General features: G+C 32.6%; 1 protein-coding gene across 1 annotated transcript in view; it reads left to right on the top strand.

The window, feature by feature from the left end:
• Nucleotides 1-15,716, top strand: part of LOC111051789 (ribosome biogenesis protein BMS1 homolog) — a 71,154-nt gene extending 55,438 nt beyond the window's left edge. Inside the window, 3 exon segments of the mRNA XM_039438171.1 lie at nt 1,048-1,055; nt 11,247-11,459; nt 15,122-15,716. Coding sequence (XP_039294105.1) covers nt 1,048-1,055; nt 11,247-11,459; nt 15,122-15,319 — 419 coding nt within the window. The 3' untranslated portion in view covers nt 15,320-15,716.
• Nucleotides 15,717-16,086: the final 370 nt, after the last annotated feature.

Raw genomic sequence — 16,086 nt, 5'->3', positions numbered from 1 at the left:
TGACTATGGACAAGATTGGTTAAGATATGCATCATAGAAGAAATTTACTGAATATTACACAAAGACAGGAAAGAATCGAAAATTGAAAAGATTAAGGGCCAAGAAAAATAGGCTATAGGAAAGAAAAAAGACACAATTATGGACTCTTACCATACACTGTGTAGCGATTATGCTATTCTGAATCCCGGCATAACACAGGATTCCTAATCATTGTGTGCTTTCTGATGGTATTTCTTCATCATATATTGATTGACTCTCACAATTTTACCTGTACTTATCTCTTCCAGTTTGAAACACCCTTTATTGAGATCATCTCTTATTATGTAAGGTCCACGATATTTAGGACACAGCTTGGCAGAAAACTTTTTCAGCTTGCTCGACAAAATGTAATTTCGAATTACAACTAGATCATCAACTTTGAATTTATACTTGGGTTTATTATGCATATTCTGTTTGAATCTCCTGATGACACCTCTATTCTTTATTCTGTACAGTATTCGTTTGTTTCTGATACTTTCTTCTTCAAGTTCAAACTTATTTTCTACAGGATATTTGATATATTTGAAAACAAGATGTGCCAATTTATGATTCATCATAAGCTCCATGGGTATGTGACCAGTCGATTCATGAAAATTGTTGTTGATGACAAATTCAACCTTATCAATATACTTGTACCAAATATTATGCTTATTTACAGGAACGTAAGTTCTCAATATGCGATTGACCTCTTTCAATGGTCTTTCACTAAGATTTGCCTGGGGATGATAAACTGAAATGTAGTAATATTTTATACCTAATCTTTCCATAGATTCTTTCCACAATCTGCTTTGAAAACAAGTACCATTATCACTGATTATATATTCAAATTTACCAATTCATTTACATATTTCTCAACAACTTTTACTAAATTATGGGCGTTAGCCTTAACTATAGGATACAACTTTGTAAACTTAGTAAAGCCATCATGAATAATGCACATCCATTTGTACTTGCCACCTGGTAATTCTCCATAAACATCAATGAACACTTTGTGATGTTTTTTCTCAGAAATTATGGTATGCATTTCTAATAATTTCTTTTCATTTGATGTCTTTACGAGTTGACAATACTTACAGTATCTTATAGTTTTGGTAACAAGTCTGTAACAATCTTTTATGTAAAAAGTTTCTTCAATAAATTTGCATGTTTTTGATATACCTACATGACCTAATCTTTCATGAAATTCAACTATCAATTCTTCATACAGTGCTGAAGGCACACAAACTTTCCAAAAACTATTCTTTCCAGATTTTCTAGTGAACAAAAGATCATCATTTACTTTAAAAAATTTGTTGATATTCAAATTACCTGTCTCCAACTTTTCTCTTACATTTTTTAACCAAACATCATCTTTTTGAATTTCTTTGATCTTCTTTACTATCTCAATTAACTTGTTATCACTCTTAATGATATTCAATACCTTGAATTCATTTGAATTTCGATTTTCTAAATTACCTTCATAATCAGTTCTAGAAATGATATCTGGCACAATGTTATCCTTTCCTGCTACAAATTCCCACTCAATATTAAAATTCTGTAATGCAAGAATCCATCTTCCCAAACGACCATGTCCTATCTTACATTTTTTTAAAAAGGTCAAGGCTTTATGATCTGTACGGACAACTATTTTTTGATTACCAAAATAATTTTGAAGTTTCATCAAGCCAAATAATACAGCTAAACATTCTTTCTCACATATTGTGTAATTTAATTCAGATTTCGTTAAGCTTCTGCTAGCATATGCAATGACACAGTGTTCCTTATCTTCACCTTCCTGAAATAACTCAGCTGCAATTCCTACATCACTGGCATCAGTGGCCAAAATGAAATTTTTGTTATAATCAGGATGTTTCAAGATCACACAGTCGATGAACCTATCTTTGATTTCTTGAAAGGTATCATTATCTTTTTCAGTCCAAATGAATTTATTTTTCTTGCATAGAAGATGTTTAAAACGATTTGTCAAGTATGAATAATTTTTCTGAAACTTTCTGTAAAAATTACAGAGACCTATGAATGACTGCAATTGTTTCAAATTTTGAGGAATGGGAAATTTCTGAATAGCATTTAGCTTAGAGTCATCTGCTTCAATACCATTTTTACTGATAATATAACCCAAATACTTTATCTTATCTGCAATAAATTTCGATTTATTCAGTTTCAACTTCAAATTACTTTCCCTCAACTTATTGAATAATAGTTCAATTCGACTGATATGTTGTTCAAGAGATATACTAGAAATGGCAAGATCATCAATATAAGCAATAGTAAACTCACAAACCTCTTCACCTAGCATTTTGTACAAGCACTTGATAAATTCAGAACCACTAATATTCAATCCAAATGGTAGATGTGTATATTGATAAGTCTGTCCAAAAACATTGAAAGCTACATACTTTTTACTATCTTCAGTTAATTTTACCTGATTGAAACCTTGAGTGAGATCAAAACTGCTAATGTAGTTGCACTTATTGAAACGAATGATCAAGTTATCTATTGGTTCAGTTTCTGTAAAATCCCTTATTATGTACTTATTTATTTCTCTTCCATCTAAACATAATCGAATTTCATTGTTTGGCTTTTTTACTACTACCATAGGGCTTGTATATTCAGAACTACCTGGTTCAATGATTTTCTGATCTAACATTTTCTTCAATTCTTTCTTGACTTGATCTCTATACTGATATGGAATCGGATAACTCTTCTTATCTAATTTCACATCATTTTTCATTTTAAGTTGACATAAATAGTCTTTTGCAGATCCAGGACTATCAGAGAAAATATCTTTGTTATTTTCAAATACTTCAATTAATTTGTTTACCAATTCAGGAGATTCATCGCTTAGCTGTAATCTTAAATTATCAATCTGCTGCTTCCATAAAGTATCAAACGTTTCTTGGTCTCTTACCATGTTAACATGAAAAAGTCTATTGTACTTCAAGGTATCCTTTTTTATAAATGGAAAACAACAATCTTTCAGTGATATCATATTTTGATTAAAATCAATAATTGCTCCAGCATCTTTTAAGAAATCACAACCCACCAAAATATCCACATTTAAATCTTGAACTATAAGAAAAACTATTGGCAATTCTAACTTACCAAAAAATACCTCTAACATAATCTGTTTATTTATCTTCTTATGTCTCATACCAGTAGCTACAACTATACTTACATTAGGAGCTGGTACCAAGTTCAACTTGAGATTGTTTTTCTTCATTTCATCAACAAGTTTCTCATTAATTACATTTACCTCAGAGCCGGTGTCAATAATCATTTGATATTTCTTATTGAAAATTTGTACTTCTATTTCTGCTAAGTCATATCCAGTGGGTGGAGTATTCTCTTGTTCCTCCAATAGTTCATTAAAAATACAACCTATCATGTATGGTTCTTCTTGACAAACAATTTCAGATTTACTCATAGCTTCATCTACCTGAATTTCTGGAGTATGTACCATATTAACACTTGATGCTTTAATATGACTTTCTTGATAACTAGGCATTACTTCATTACTTAAATTCTTACAGCTATTTTCTTGCACATGAATTTGACTGATTAATTCTGGCTTTCTTACTTCAAATCTGTTTGAAGTTTCAGTTTCAAAATTTATTTTATTCATGTCTACAGTTATATCAAAATTTGACCTTTCCTTAACTGGGAGAGCAGGGCTGTCGTTTCGTCGTCCCATAATTAGTTTAAAGGAGCATTATGTCTTGGACGATTTGCATTTATCTGATTTGAAGTTTGAGCAGGCATATAACCTGGCGGTGGTAGGCTGAAATCTAACTGGTAGTTGTTAGCTGGTCGATTTGGATTTGATTGATTTGAATTCCCAAGTTGATGATTTCTATTATCTCTGAAATTATGCTGAAAATTTTGATCTCTATGACCATTATTGTTTGGTCCATTTTGGTACCGTCGATTTTGGAAATAATTCCTACCTCCTTGATACTGCTTATTATTATCATGAAACATCACACCATTTGAATTCTGAGACCTATTTCTATCATCCCTATGTTCACTCTGATGAAAACTTATTGTTTTATTTTGACTTCCAGCTTGAGCATTGTTATGATCACGGGGCATTTGTCTGTTTACTTTGTAAGTGTCAGTATTGTCAAACTCATTCAACAAACAAATAAACTCATCACTAGTCTTAATGTTACGAATAATAGCAGCTGTAGATATGGTTTCATCAAAATGACCTTTCAAAAACTTGAAAATAGTATCTTTATCTAAGGCTGGAATTAGATTCTTAGCAATGTTGAAACGAGAAATATAATACTCAGTAAGATTCTTAGATAAGTTTGGCTTATATTTTCCAAATCTCAAATCATCTCTAGCAGATGACTGAATGTTGTCTGACCACATTCTAGCAATGAATTTCTCTTTAAATTCTTCAAAGTTATTTATATCAAAACGGATGAAAATCCACCAATCACGATGAGCAAAATTTGAATTAAAATTGTTTTCCAAAATACCCTTAATTTTGATCCAGTTTGTGATTTCATTTCTCTCAAGATACTCGGTCAAGTTTACTAAGAAATGCATTGGATTCTTTTTGTCAATTTGCATTTGGAATTCAAACCTATCGAAATTACTATTGTTACCAGTATGATTACACATAGGTTTTGTTGACATGTTAATTTTATTTATGTTTTTTCTAACCTCAGTTATAGCAGCTGTATTTTCTTGACAATCTATTTTCAAAGAGGATAATACCTTGATTTCCTCGTCTACTTTTTCGTTTAATTCTACAACCTCTTTTTCAACATGCTTAATACTTTCATTGTTTTCTGCATTGATAGCATTTTGTGTCATATTTTGTTGCTCAACTATGATCTTATTTTTATTTACTCTTTCATTAACCTCACTGACCCTATCAGAAACTTGAATGATTTTGTTTTGCATTGATGTTTCTACATCTAACATTGATGTTTCAAGATCATTAGTTTTCTGCTGTAGATGACCTATTTCTTTGTGATTTTTACTTAATGTATCATTTATCTCTTTTATTTCCCGCTTTGTACTAACCTGATCTAGTCTTATGCTAGCAAATTCTTGCTTCATATCATCAAACCTAGCATTTTGCTCTTGTTTCAAATTATCAAATCTTTGTGTTAGGAATGCTATAAGATTTGTATCATTTTTAGCTCCTACCATACTTGTTTCATTTGATATTTCTACTACTTTCTCATGACTTGTTACATTTGAAACGTTTTCACTTACAGCTACACTATCGTTTGAGTCATTGTTTAAGGTTAGGTCTAAATCTTGTGATTCTTCATCTAAGTTTTGAATGTTTTCACTGGATAAAACTTCATTATTTTTATTGCTCTCCATCTTGCTACTGCGTAAAAAATATTTACTCATTAGAACCTGAACTTTCTTGAACCGATTTCCCACTCAGCAGAATCTCCCATTCACAATTCATCAAGATATCTATCCTACCAATAATTTTTTATAACCAGGGATATATTTTGTAGTTTGAGTCCCACACCAGGGCGTACCATTTGCCGTGCTACCAATTTTTCCTTAAACGGTTGGAATAGCATATAACACCTATCACCTAAGGAAAGTTGTCGGCTCCAATAAAATAGATTCTTGATAAACTGTGAATGGATCTATTGCCTATGAATGAGAAATCCAGTTTTCAGAGCAAATTAACTTATAATCTTCAGATGAAAATTTTGGCAAAAACACAGAAATATAAAACGAACAATAACTTACAAGCCTAATGATTTCAGAGTTTATTACGAACTAAAAAAATACTTATCTAGTTTACAGTTGAAACACAGTGGCTATTGGCTTTACTATACAAACAGCAAATTATGCACAAAAATTTTATATAAAACTCAATTTAAAACATTAATAAATTCATTTAAACAGACAATAACTCAGAGCACAAAATTATACAAGCAACAGCCAGCCATGTTTTTCAGAAGAAGGTCCAACAGGAAAAAGACACAAGTTGCCAGTCACGAAAGACAACGCCCTCTTCAATATCGATCTTTACAGACACGTCAACACAAAATTATAACTTATAAATTTAGAATTCACATTCTACATCTGTTCTCAATAAAACTTTAATTTGAAAATGTTATTTTAAATTTTTATACATATATTCTATTCAAATAAACGATTTATTTAGTAATTTGTTAACCCTACCTCGGTGACATTATGGAACAATGCAACAAACATTTACGATAATAAATTCTCCGTCAAAAAATTTGTCCGTCTATTGATAACTCTGACATTTACTATAAAGTTCCATAGATTTCGAATTGAAGATTCGATTCCAATGTGAGAAGAAAAATGTAATATTACAAGATTAAACAAAAAACACAGCGCGGTTACAGTAGGCCTAACTTACAGTTTTTTTTTTTTTTTTTGTTCAACAGTGAGCTAAAATATTTCTGAAGATAATTTTCAGCTGATAATAATTTCATTTGAATATTTTCTTATTTAAAACATAATAAATCAGCTGTTTTGGAACAGCTGTTATTAAAATCCATGTTTTATTTGCAATCAGCTACAACCTATGAGTTATTAGTTCTCTCCTCATAAAACAGCAAATTTTTATGGTGTAATGTACTACATAAGAATACATTTTATTCAACTTTTATTTGAATTTAGTTTACACAGCTTGCATAATTCTTTTCAGAATTAAATTCTCTACAATTGTTATTGCGAAATAGTATATTTCGCACCTAGGGCCGAAAATGAGACTTTTCTGGCTCGAAATCGGTTTTCAAGTCCGAGGCCGTAGGCCGAGGACTAGAAAAGATTGAGAGCCGGAAAAACATTTTTGCCCATGGTGAGAACGTAATTTTTCGCCACACAGAAAAATAAACAATATATATATGAGAATAATAATTATTCTCATTGTCTATTATAAGCACTTCCGAAAGCAAAAGTGGAAGGTCATAGCTCTAGCAAATCTGAATATCAAGAAATTGTCCAAGTATTTTTATTTTTATTCTGATTGTCTAAATAACCTAAAAGATTATGTTCAATTATGTAAGAGGTTGAGTTTATACTTTTTATTCTTCCAAATGACAATAAGATGATATTATTATAAATGCTTTAATTATTGAATGATAAACACAAATAATGAAAAGTTTTTGATCAGCTGGTTTATCACACTTGAAAAAGTTTTTGATCAGCTGGTTTATCACACTTGAAAAAGTTTTTGATCAGCTGTTTTAGCACACTTGAAATTCGGCCAATCTGATGTGATCTGAATCTGAATGTCAATGGAAGTTAAGGTTAGAAGTTCTATTCTTCTATGAAAATCGAATTATTTGAATAGTTTATAATATATATCTTATCTGTATTTTATCCATTTAAATAAAATGATAGTATATTATTACAGAATACTTTCTTGAATTCTAGAAGCATAAAATGATTCGTTTCATAAACTATTTTGTAAACACGTTCACATCAAATCAGAATCAGCTGACTTCAAGGTTATTTACAGCCCTAGGGCCGTAAAAATTTTACCGGCCTGGTCAGAAAACAATCACTTTCGGCCTCCATATGACGCACGTAAACCGGCTCATTACATCCAAGTGGGGCGAAAAATTATTTTCCTCCACCTACTGTCTAAAGTACTTACTTTACTCCCTGAAACATAATACTAAAGTGTCACTTTTTCGCTCTAGGTAGTAAAAAACAGAAAAACTCCCTAGGGAGTAAAAGTGACTCCATTCAAATAACATGGGAAGCATCTCTATTTAAAAACTTACATGGTAATAGGTTAGAAGTCTAAGCTCAGATGAGAAAGCGTAATAGAGGTGTCTGTCATTGAGTCAACTGAATTCAATACCCAACCAAAATTTGATCAACTCATGAAATATATGTTTGTATGATATTATATTCTTAATATTGGTAGACGATAAAAATTTATACAATTTTTAAAATATTTTATTCTATTCAAATACCAGCCAACAAATATTTTTGATCTGCATTCTGCAATTCAAATCTCAACCGCGTGATCTGGAGTCAGCCATTTTTGGTAGCTCAGCTGATATGTTGTTACAGCTTTGGCCGATAGATAGCGCAATCAGCAGTGCCTATCAGACGACCGGTTTTTAGGTTTTAGTTTTTAGGTTATGTTGTTAGGAAAATTGTCACCAATACGTAACTTATTAGAATGATTTAATTTGCAGTTTCTATAAAAAAATGTAGATGGGGGAAAAATGTTGTGTACATCACGAGCGAAAAATACTTTTTCTCCCTCAGGAAAATTGTTGCCCTCGGCTTCGCCTCGGGCATCAAACTTTTTCCCTCAGGGAGAAAAAGTCGTACTTTTCACTCTAGATATACAAATAACTATTGTTTACTTGTCATTGAAGAAAGTTATTGGGCATCAAACGTAGAAGTCTGTGTTTTTCTACTTGAATTCTTTGCATAATTCAACTTTTTTCTCAAAAACTACTCACACTACAGCTTCCAGACTAGTTTTATTCAATTTTTCAGATATTTTTCCATATGAATCCAGCATAAGTTTTTCAAAAACTAGTCCCCAAACAATTCAGCATCTGTGTATTTCACCGGAGGAACTGAATTCCGGTCGAAATCTTTCACTCTGTATAGCTCGTTAATGAAGCGTTTATGGATATATGTTTATATGAACTTTTTTCTTATTTTTACCTCTACTATCACGTATTGATTTATTTTACCATAATTATGAATCACCCTGTATAACTATACAGGGTATGAATTTGAAAAAAATCGGTCGTCATTTTTGAGAAAATCGTGAAAAACATGTTTTTTCAGTGATTATCCGCCATTTTTCTCAAGAATATTACGGAGCTCCTGAAATTTTCCCAGAAATGAGACTCATGTCACTTGATAGGGCTTATAAATAGCTATCTAGGGTATAAATTTGAAGAAAATCGTTAGAGCCGTTTTCGAGAAAACCGTGAAAAACATGGTTTTTTAGTAATTATCCGCCATTTTTTCCGCCATCTTGAATTGAATTTCTTATTGTCGGATCCTCATGGTATAAGGACCTTAAGTACAAAATTTCAAGTCAATCGGTTAATTTGGAATGGAGTTATCGTGTTCACAGACATACACACACACACACACACACACACACACACACACACACACATACACACACACACATACACACACACAGACCAATACCCAAAAATCATGTTTTTGGACTCAGGGGACCTTGAAACGTATAGAAAACTTGAAATTAGGGTACCTTAAATTTTTTGGAAAGCAATACTTTCCTTACCTATGATAATAGGGCAAGGAAAGTAATAAAGTAACCGTGTGCTGTTCCTCTCCCAAATTTAGATAAAGTTACATATAGTCCGATATAGTTTTTCTTTTTCAACTTCCGATCACATAGCATAAGACGCAGAAGAGCGGTAGGGGCGTGATTTTCATCATCCCCACCAAAAACCAGTGCGACCAGATCGTCAATTGTTGTCGAGTTAAAGAGCCAGAAACATGGCCGCCTCACTTGAGTCTGCCGTCAAGTGCTATTTGCGTAGCGTTACTCGGTTTTGCAAGAAACAGCATGAATCCATAGAAGAATGGTTCAATTTGTGCAGGAAACATAATAATCATAATGCCGGGTCTACACGACAACGATATTTGCGCAAACTTAGCTAAAAGCCAGGTTTACGCAAATCTGGCTTTGAGCCAAGTTTGCTCAAACCTCTGTTCACACGACACCAACTTTAACACAAACCTGTATTATAAACTAAACCATAAATAAATTCAATACGAAGTCTTTGAAGTGTTTATAAACTTGAGATGAATAGTAACTCAAGCCTCCTCCTCCTCCTCCTCCCACTTCTCAATAATAATAATCAAGAATATTTTATTAAGCAAGAAATTATATTTTCCAATAATTTCATAATGGTACAGGTTTATTGATGTAATATCAACTGTTCATTCTTGTTTAAAATATTCAATTAAGTCATATATATTTTATTAAACAAGAAATTATATTTTCCAATAGTTTCATAATGAATTTCTTAATTAAGATGAAATATATTGTCAATTATTAATTGTACATTGCTAAAGACGGTCTGGCAACAGAGCAAAGCGAGAAAGAGATATCCGCTTTGTTGAATGGTAGACAAGGTTAGCAATACCATTGCTAATCAAACACTGCCATTATAACGTGGACCTCACTATAGTATCATAATTATTCATCCTTCATTTCATAGTCATATGTTTGACTCGATCATTCAATTTTCCAATGTCAAACTTATCCTACAAGGTAACAGGAAACAAGTAATAGAAAGCAAATCACAATCGTGGAAATGTGTTATTTAATCATTGAAATTAGTTTTTCTTGGTGAATAAAATTCATACTAGATCATTTTAAACAAGAATGAACAATTAATCAGATATACCGGTATCAGCTATCCTCCATAGAAGGCAGTGGAAAGGCAGAGAATCAGCTACGCTGCTCTCCTATCTTTCTCCGATTGTTTTCGGAATTGATTCAAAACTAGTTGTTTTCTGTTAGGGAACAAGTGGGACACTAGATAATTATTATGGTGAGGTCCACTTCATAGTGGAAGTGAAGAAAGATAGGAGAGCAGCGTTGCCGATTCTCTGCCTTGGATAGCGGATACCGGTATATCTGATGTAATATTTACTGTTTAAAATAATCAATTATGTTATTGTCTGACCAATTTATTGTTTATTCCAACCATGGAAGTGGAGATCTTCATAAATTTATAAATATTCCCTTGGCTTTTCAGTTGTAATTAATGTAATAGTTTAGTAACTTGTTTTTTTTACCTGGGCACCCGTGGAAAAACCTTGAGGTTTGGCAGGACCCTCAATTGTTCGAGTTGTAAATAAAAATGTTGATTTGATTTTGTTTGTTCGGTGAAATCGTTGTAAATAGCTGATGAGTAGTTTAACTGTAGTTAGATTGATGCGTTATAAAGTTAGCACCTGATTTGTTAAAGTCAACATTGGTATGATATTCTTGTCTGTTATTAGACAAAGAAGGCAGCTCTATCCTTTTTCAACTCCGCGCCGTTGTATAATTTGGCAACGGTGTGGAGCTGGAAAAGGATAGAGCTGCCTTCTTTGTCTTGAGTTACCATTGAATTAGTAGAAAATATCAGAGCTTTGAGCTCTGGTTCCAGACATTTTTTTCCTACAACTTTATACAAAATATCAAAATTGTTATAATTATTCAGTTTACACTGATTGTTTTATTCAATTTGATTATTATAATTGAGATACTTTTGCTATATTTTCAGGAAATAAAACGAGAGCCTGTCGTGTTTAAACCTCTGATTATTCCAAGGCGTCTTCAAAAGGAACTTCCCTACAGAATCAAGCCGAAACATCGCCACAATATGAGGAAGAACGCTCCCAAGATAGACAGAGTGGCTGTTGTCAGGGATGTCGAAGAATCTAAAGTAAGTTATTTGTAATCAGTTCATCATTATTGAATTCTTTATTGATTCATACAATAAGTACATCATCATCAAAATGATAGGGAGAGAAAAATAAGATAACCTTGTTCTATTCCTCTCCCAAATTTAGATAAGGTTTCATGTAGTCCGAATTAGGTCAAGTCTTGTATTTGTTCACTTCACAAAATGTTCAGTCCTTAATTATTTTCACAACGTAGGTTTTGAAATTTAGATGCTTCAAAACCAAACATAGAAGAAATATTTCATATTATTATCACTAAAATAGGAAATATTCACATATTAAAGAAATAATTTTGCAGGGCCAAAAAACAAACAGCTGAAAGTGCCTTCAAGTAACCAGACTGGTCCACCAATATATTCCTCGGTTTCCGTTGTTTCGGCGGGCCCGTTTCGTTCCCAAAACCTTTCTTTTCCAATTATTATTAAACAAAAATCCCAGAGGCGAGGCTTCCGGTCATCTCTGGATTCGCCGATGACTGGACAAAAATTGCTATGTAATGTGTATATTATTAAATTGAAAATATTTAAAATAAATACAAAAAAAGGTGAAGAAACCAAAAGAGATACGTTTTTGCGAGCGTGCCAAGCTTGAATGAAGTAGACTACTGCATCATCAGTTCCATCCGTTCAATGTGATTCTCAAAAATATGCGATTCCAGTAATGCTATTCAGCATTGGTAACCACCACTCTTCTACATCATTACTCTCCCTCTCCCCGTAAACGATGGTTGAGTAAACGGTCAAAGACATCGCTGTTTTCTGCGATTCCACTGTTCCGCGCCAGTGTTGCAAACCGTACGATAATTATTTTGTATGCAATTTGTGATTGATTATTATTATTTCTTCTATGTTTGGTTTTGAAGCATCCAAATTAAAAAATCTACTTTGTGGAAATAATTAAGAACTGAAAATTTAGTGATGTGAACAGCTACAAGACTTAACCTATTTCGGACTATGTGTAACCTTATCTAAATTTGGAAGAGGAATAGCACAAGGTTACCTTATTTTCTCTCCCTGTCATTTTTGATGATGTACTTGTTGTATGAATCAATAAAGAATAAAAAATTTCAATTTTTTAAATAAATTTGAGGGCCAGTTTCCGAGCTTGAGATTTAGCCAAGTTCTAGACTTTTCAACTCTAGGATTTTGAATAGTAAGCTTATCTTGATGTCATCTACCAGTCCACCTAGTCATCTTGACTAGATGTCATCTTTTTCGATAAATAATCGTCCAAAATGAAACATTATCTTTAAATGGCATCAATGTCCGAAACATGTTGTGATTAAATATTTCAAAAAGGGTACTAAGATTTTTATTTTTCTTTCTATTATCTTTAAAGTATGGGAGGGGGTGCAGCTTTCATTCAAACTTTCAACTGAATTATTCCTGGAGATGACTGAGCCAAAAAGTCACGCCTCGCCCCTGGAAAATCCAAATTAAATCCTGTAAATTTATTTTCCTACAGTTACCTTAAAAAGTGGCCATTCCTGCACTGATTACAGAACGCAAAGAATCACTTTTCCGCTCTAGTGCGGGAAAATTTTTTTCGCCAAACTTGGATGTAATGAGCTGGTTTACGTGCGTCATATGGAGGCCGAAAGTGATTGTTTTCCGACCAGGCCGGTAAAACTTTACGGCCCTAGGGCTGTAAAATGACCTTGAATAACAGCTGATCGTTTCCGATCTCACAAAAATCATAGAGAGATAATCTCATAACGACTGTAATAATCTATATAATTATGTATCGTGAATCGCGGTATTATGTCTATAATATATTTTATAAATTACTGTTTCATAATTTGATATTTATTATTGTGTTTTTGTTATCAAACAATAGAATACGATGATATCTCTATAGCCTCAACAATATAATGTTTGATGCATTATCCATTGTCAGAAAGGTACGTATCGCAAGTATTTAAAAGTGAAGAATCGAATTTGAAATCAAAGTACAATAATTGTATCAATATTTAAAAGTGAGGTAGAGTAATAATTGTTTCTTTTTTATTATCGAATTCCACTTCTTAATGCAATACAATCAACAATAATAATAATAAGAAAATACAGCAGAGATCTGAAGTTTAAGGTAAGCCTACTGGTGAAACTCAGCTTTGACTGAAAAATACCTAGTAATTTTTCGGTAATTCATTATTAAAACTTTTAGATAATTTTACTTCAATATTAAACCATATAGAGAAAACATTAGGCCCACTCAAGATTGAATCTTCGAATGTTTTCTCTATGATTTAACTATTTCCAGAGCAATATTTTGTTGTGAAAATGCCGGCAAACCGGCTTCAAATTTGCCGCTATACACTATTATAGTAGCCTACATACGTTACCTGACTTAATTCAGAGTGAAAATTTTATTGTGAGACATAATAATATTAATTTTAATAATATAAGTCATGAGCCAAAGTCTGTAGTTGTACGCTTTTTAGGAGTGAAGTAAACTTTTTTAGAAGTCTAGTTCACAGTACCTACAGTATTACGTGTATGCTAAGTGTTATCAGTCAGGCCTCTACGTTCAACAATACGGAATGGCCGAGAGGGTAAAGGCGTAATACATCAGAACTCAAAGCTCAGTGAATAACAAACATGATCTAGGTTCGAATCTCGGTCAATGACATTTTTTTTTGTCGATGAATTTCGACTTTTATTAGCTATTTTTTTATATTAGTTACCGTAATTTAAATTTCAATCAATTTTTTTAGATATATTTTGAGACAAAACTGTGAAATGTGCAATTATATTAATTTTTTCATCACATTATTTCAAAATAGTAATGAAAATTCTATTCATCCATCTATCCATGAGATATTGCACCGGGCGCAAAGCGCGAGCTATAAAAATTCAAACAATTATTCGAAATATTAATAGTATAAAAATATGGTCACTATTGTAAATTATTAATTAGTAATATTGAAATTAATTGACAGTAAAAGTTGTCATAACCAAGATTCAAACTATCATAATAGGCTGTTTGAATTTTATTTATTTTTCAATTTCTTTTATATTGGGAAGTTTTTTTTTTGGTGTGGCGAAAAATAGCGTTCGCAACACGGGCAAAAATATTTTTCGACCCTAGGTGCGAAATATACTATTTCTGCACTCCAGATTTGCAACATGGCAATGCAAAATAGTTAGTAGGTTATATGGAACACCAGTGCAGCAAAATCAAAATTAAGTTGGTAACAGTGACTGTGGTGCACGTTATAATAATATTAAGGACAACAGTGGATGACAGCGACATGAGTGACAGCCGCCTTCATTCATTTACTACTACATTATTATTCAATTTTGAATAAATTAAGGTTTTTATCAATAATAAAATTACACAGAAAAACATTTGATGGATTTCAGCGAATTTTACCCATAATTACCCACTTTTCATATTCAATGGTAACTGTAGGAAAAATTTAATGTGAAATACTTGCGCAAAGTTCCTCTGCTGCACTCAAGAAACCATTCCGCCCGAGCCGTAGGCTCGGGCGTAAACGTTTCTTTCGGTGCAGAAAACTGTCTTTTTGCGCACTAGTTGCACAAATAACTATTACAATTGAGTAAATGCAATATCTCAGTAAATTCCTCCTTTATTTTCTATTCTGAAATAATGATTTTTTAATTTTTCAAATTTCTTTTAGGTGGCAAGCTTAATGGCGAAACTGAAGTCCAACTACAAGGCCAAGGTGAGGCAGCAGAAACGCGACACGGCTGCTAGACTGAAAGAGCATCGACAGACTCACCACTTGGAGGAAATGCAGCGACAGAGAAAGAGAGCCGATAAAATCAAAGCTCAACACAGGAAACAGGCCAAAAAACAGGCTCAATCAAGCACCTAACACGAGAGAATCACATCAAAATGTCAGCATTAGCCCAATGTAATTCAGTGATGCTACTATTGCTGACTCGCTGTCACTTAAGAAGGTATTTTGTACAGATTTGTAATAAATGATTGTGGATCCATACTGAGGTAATGTTTTACAAACATGATTGTGGGGAACAGTTTGAGACTATTGCCCGTTTGCACAAAATCCGGTTAAATTTTAATCGTGATTGATTTCACGCGAACCAATCAGAGAACGCTTTTTCAAGAAATATGTTTCTCCGATTGGTTCTCGTGGAATTAATCACGGTTGAAATTTAACCGACTTTTATGCAACCGGAACTATGAGTTTGGATGAATGATTTGTCAGTTGTTTCTATTGAGAGCAAATATTGTTTGAAATTGAAAGAATAAGGGCTGGTTTCCGAGCTCGGGATTTAGCTAAGTTGTTCTAGACTTTAAACAGCTGGAGTCAGAAAATTGGCTTTCCGAAACGGGGCGTAGTCGCAGTTTTATGACAATCTTCATTTTCTGATTTCTATAATTGGAAACGTTTTCCCTTGACGAAATGAAACATTCCTAAATGTTTCAAGTGTTTGTGTTTTGTTTCAATGTGGAAGTTAGTGAAGAATTGGAAAGTCGCACATAACCTTTATTTGGACAATTTATTTCATGAAATTGGGATGAAAAAAGTTTTGGAAAGTAGTCTGTTTCTTTGTCCTTAAGTTGAATAAATAATAAATGATTGGAAATAGTTGATACTTAACACTATTTTCTCTTTAT

This window comes from Nilaparvata lugens, chromosome 11, assembly GCF_014356525.2.
Source record: "Nilaparvata lugens isolate BPH chromosome 11, ASM1435652v1, whole genome shotgun sequence".
Classification (NCBI taxonomy): Eukaryota; Metazoa; Arthropoda; class Insecta; order Hemiptera; family Delphacidae; genus Nilaparvata; species Nilaparvata lugens.
This window is presented reverse-complemented; position numbering and strand designations above follow the sequence as displayed.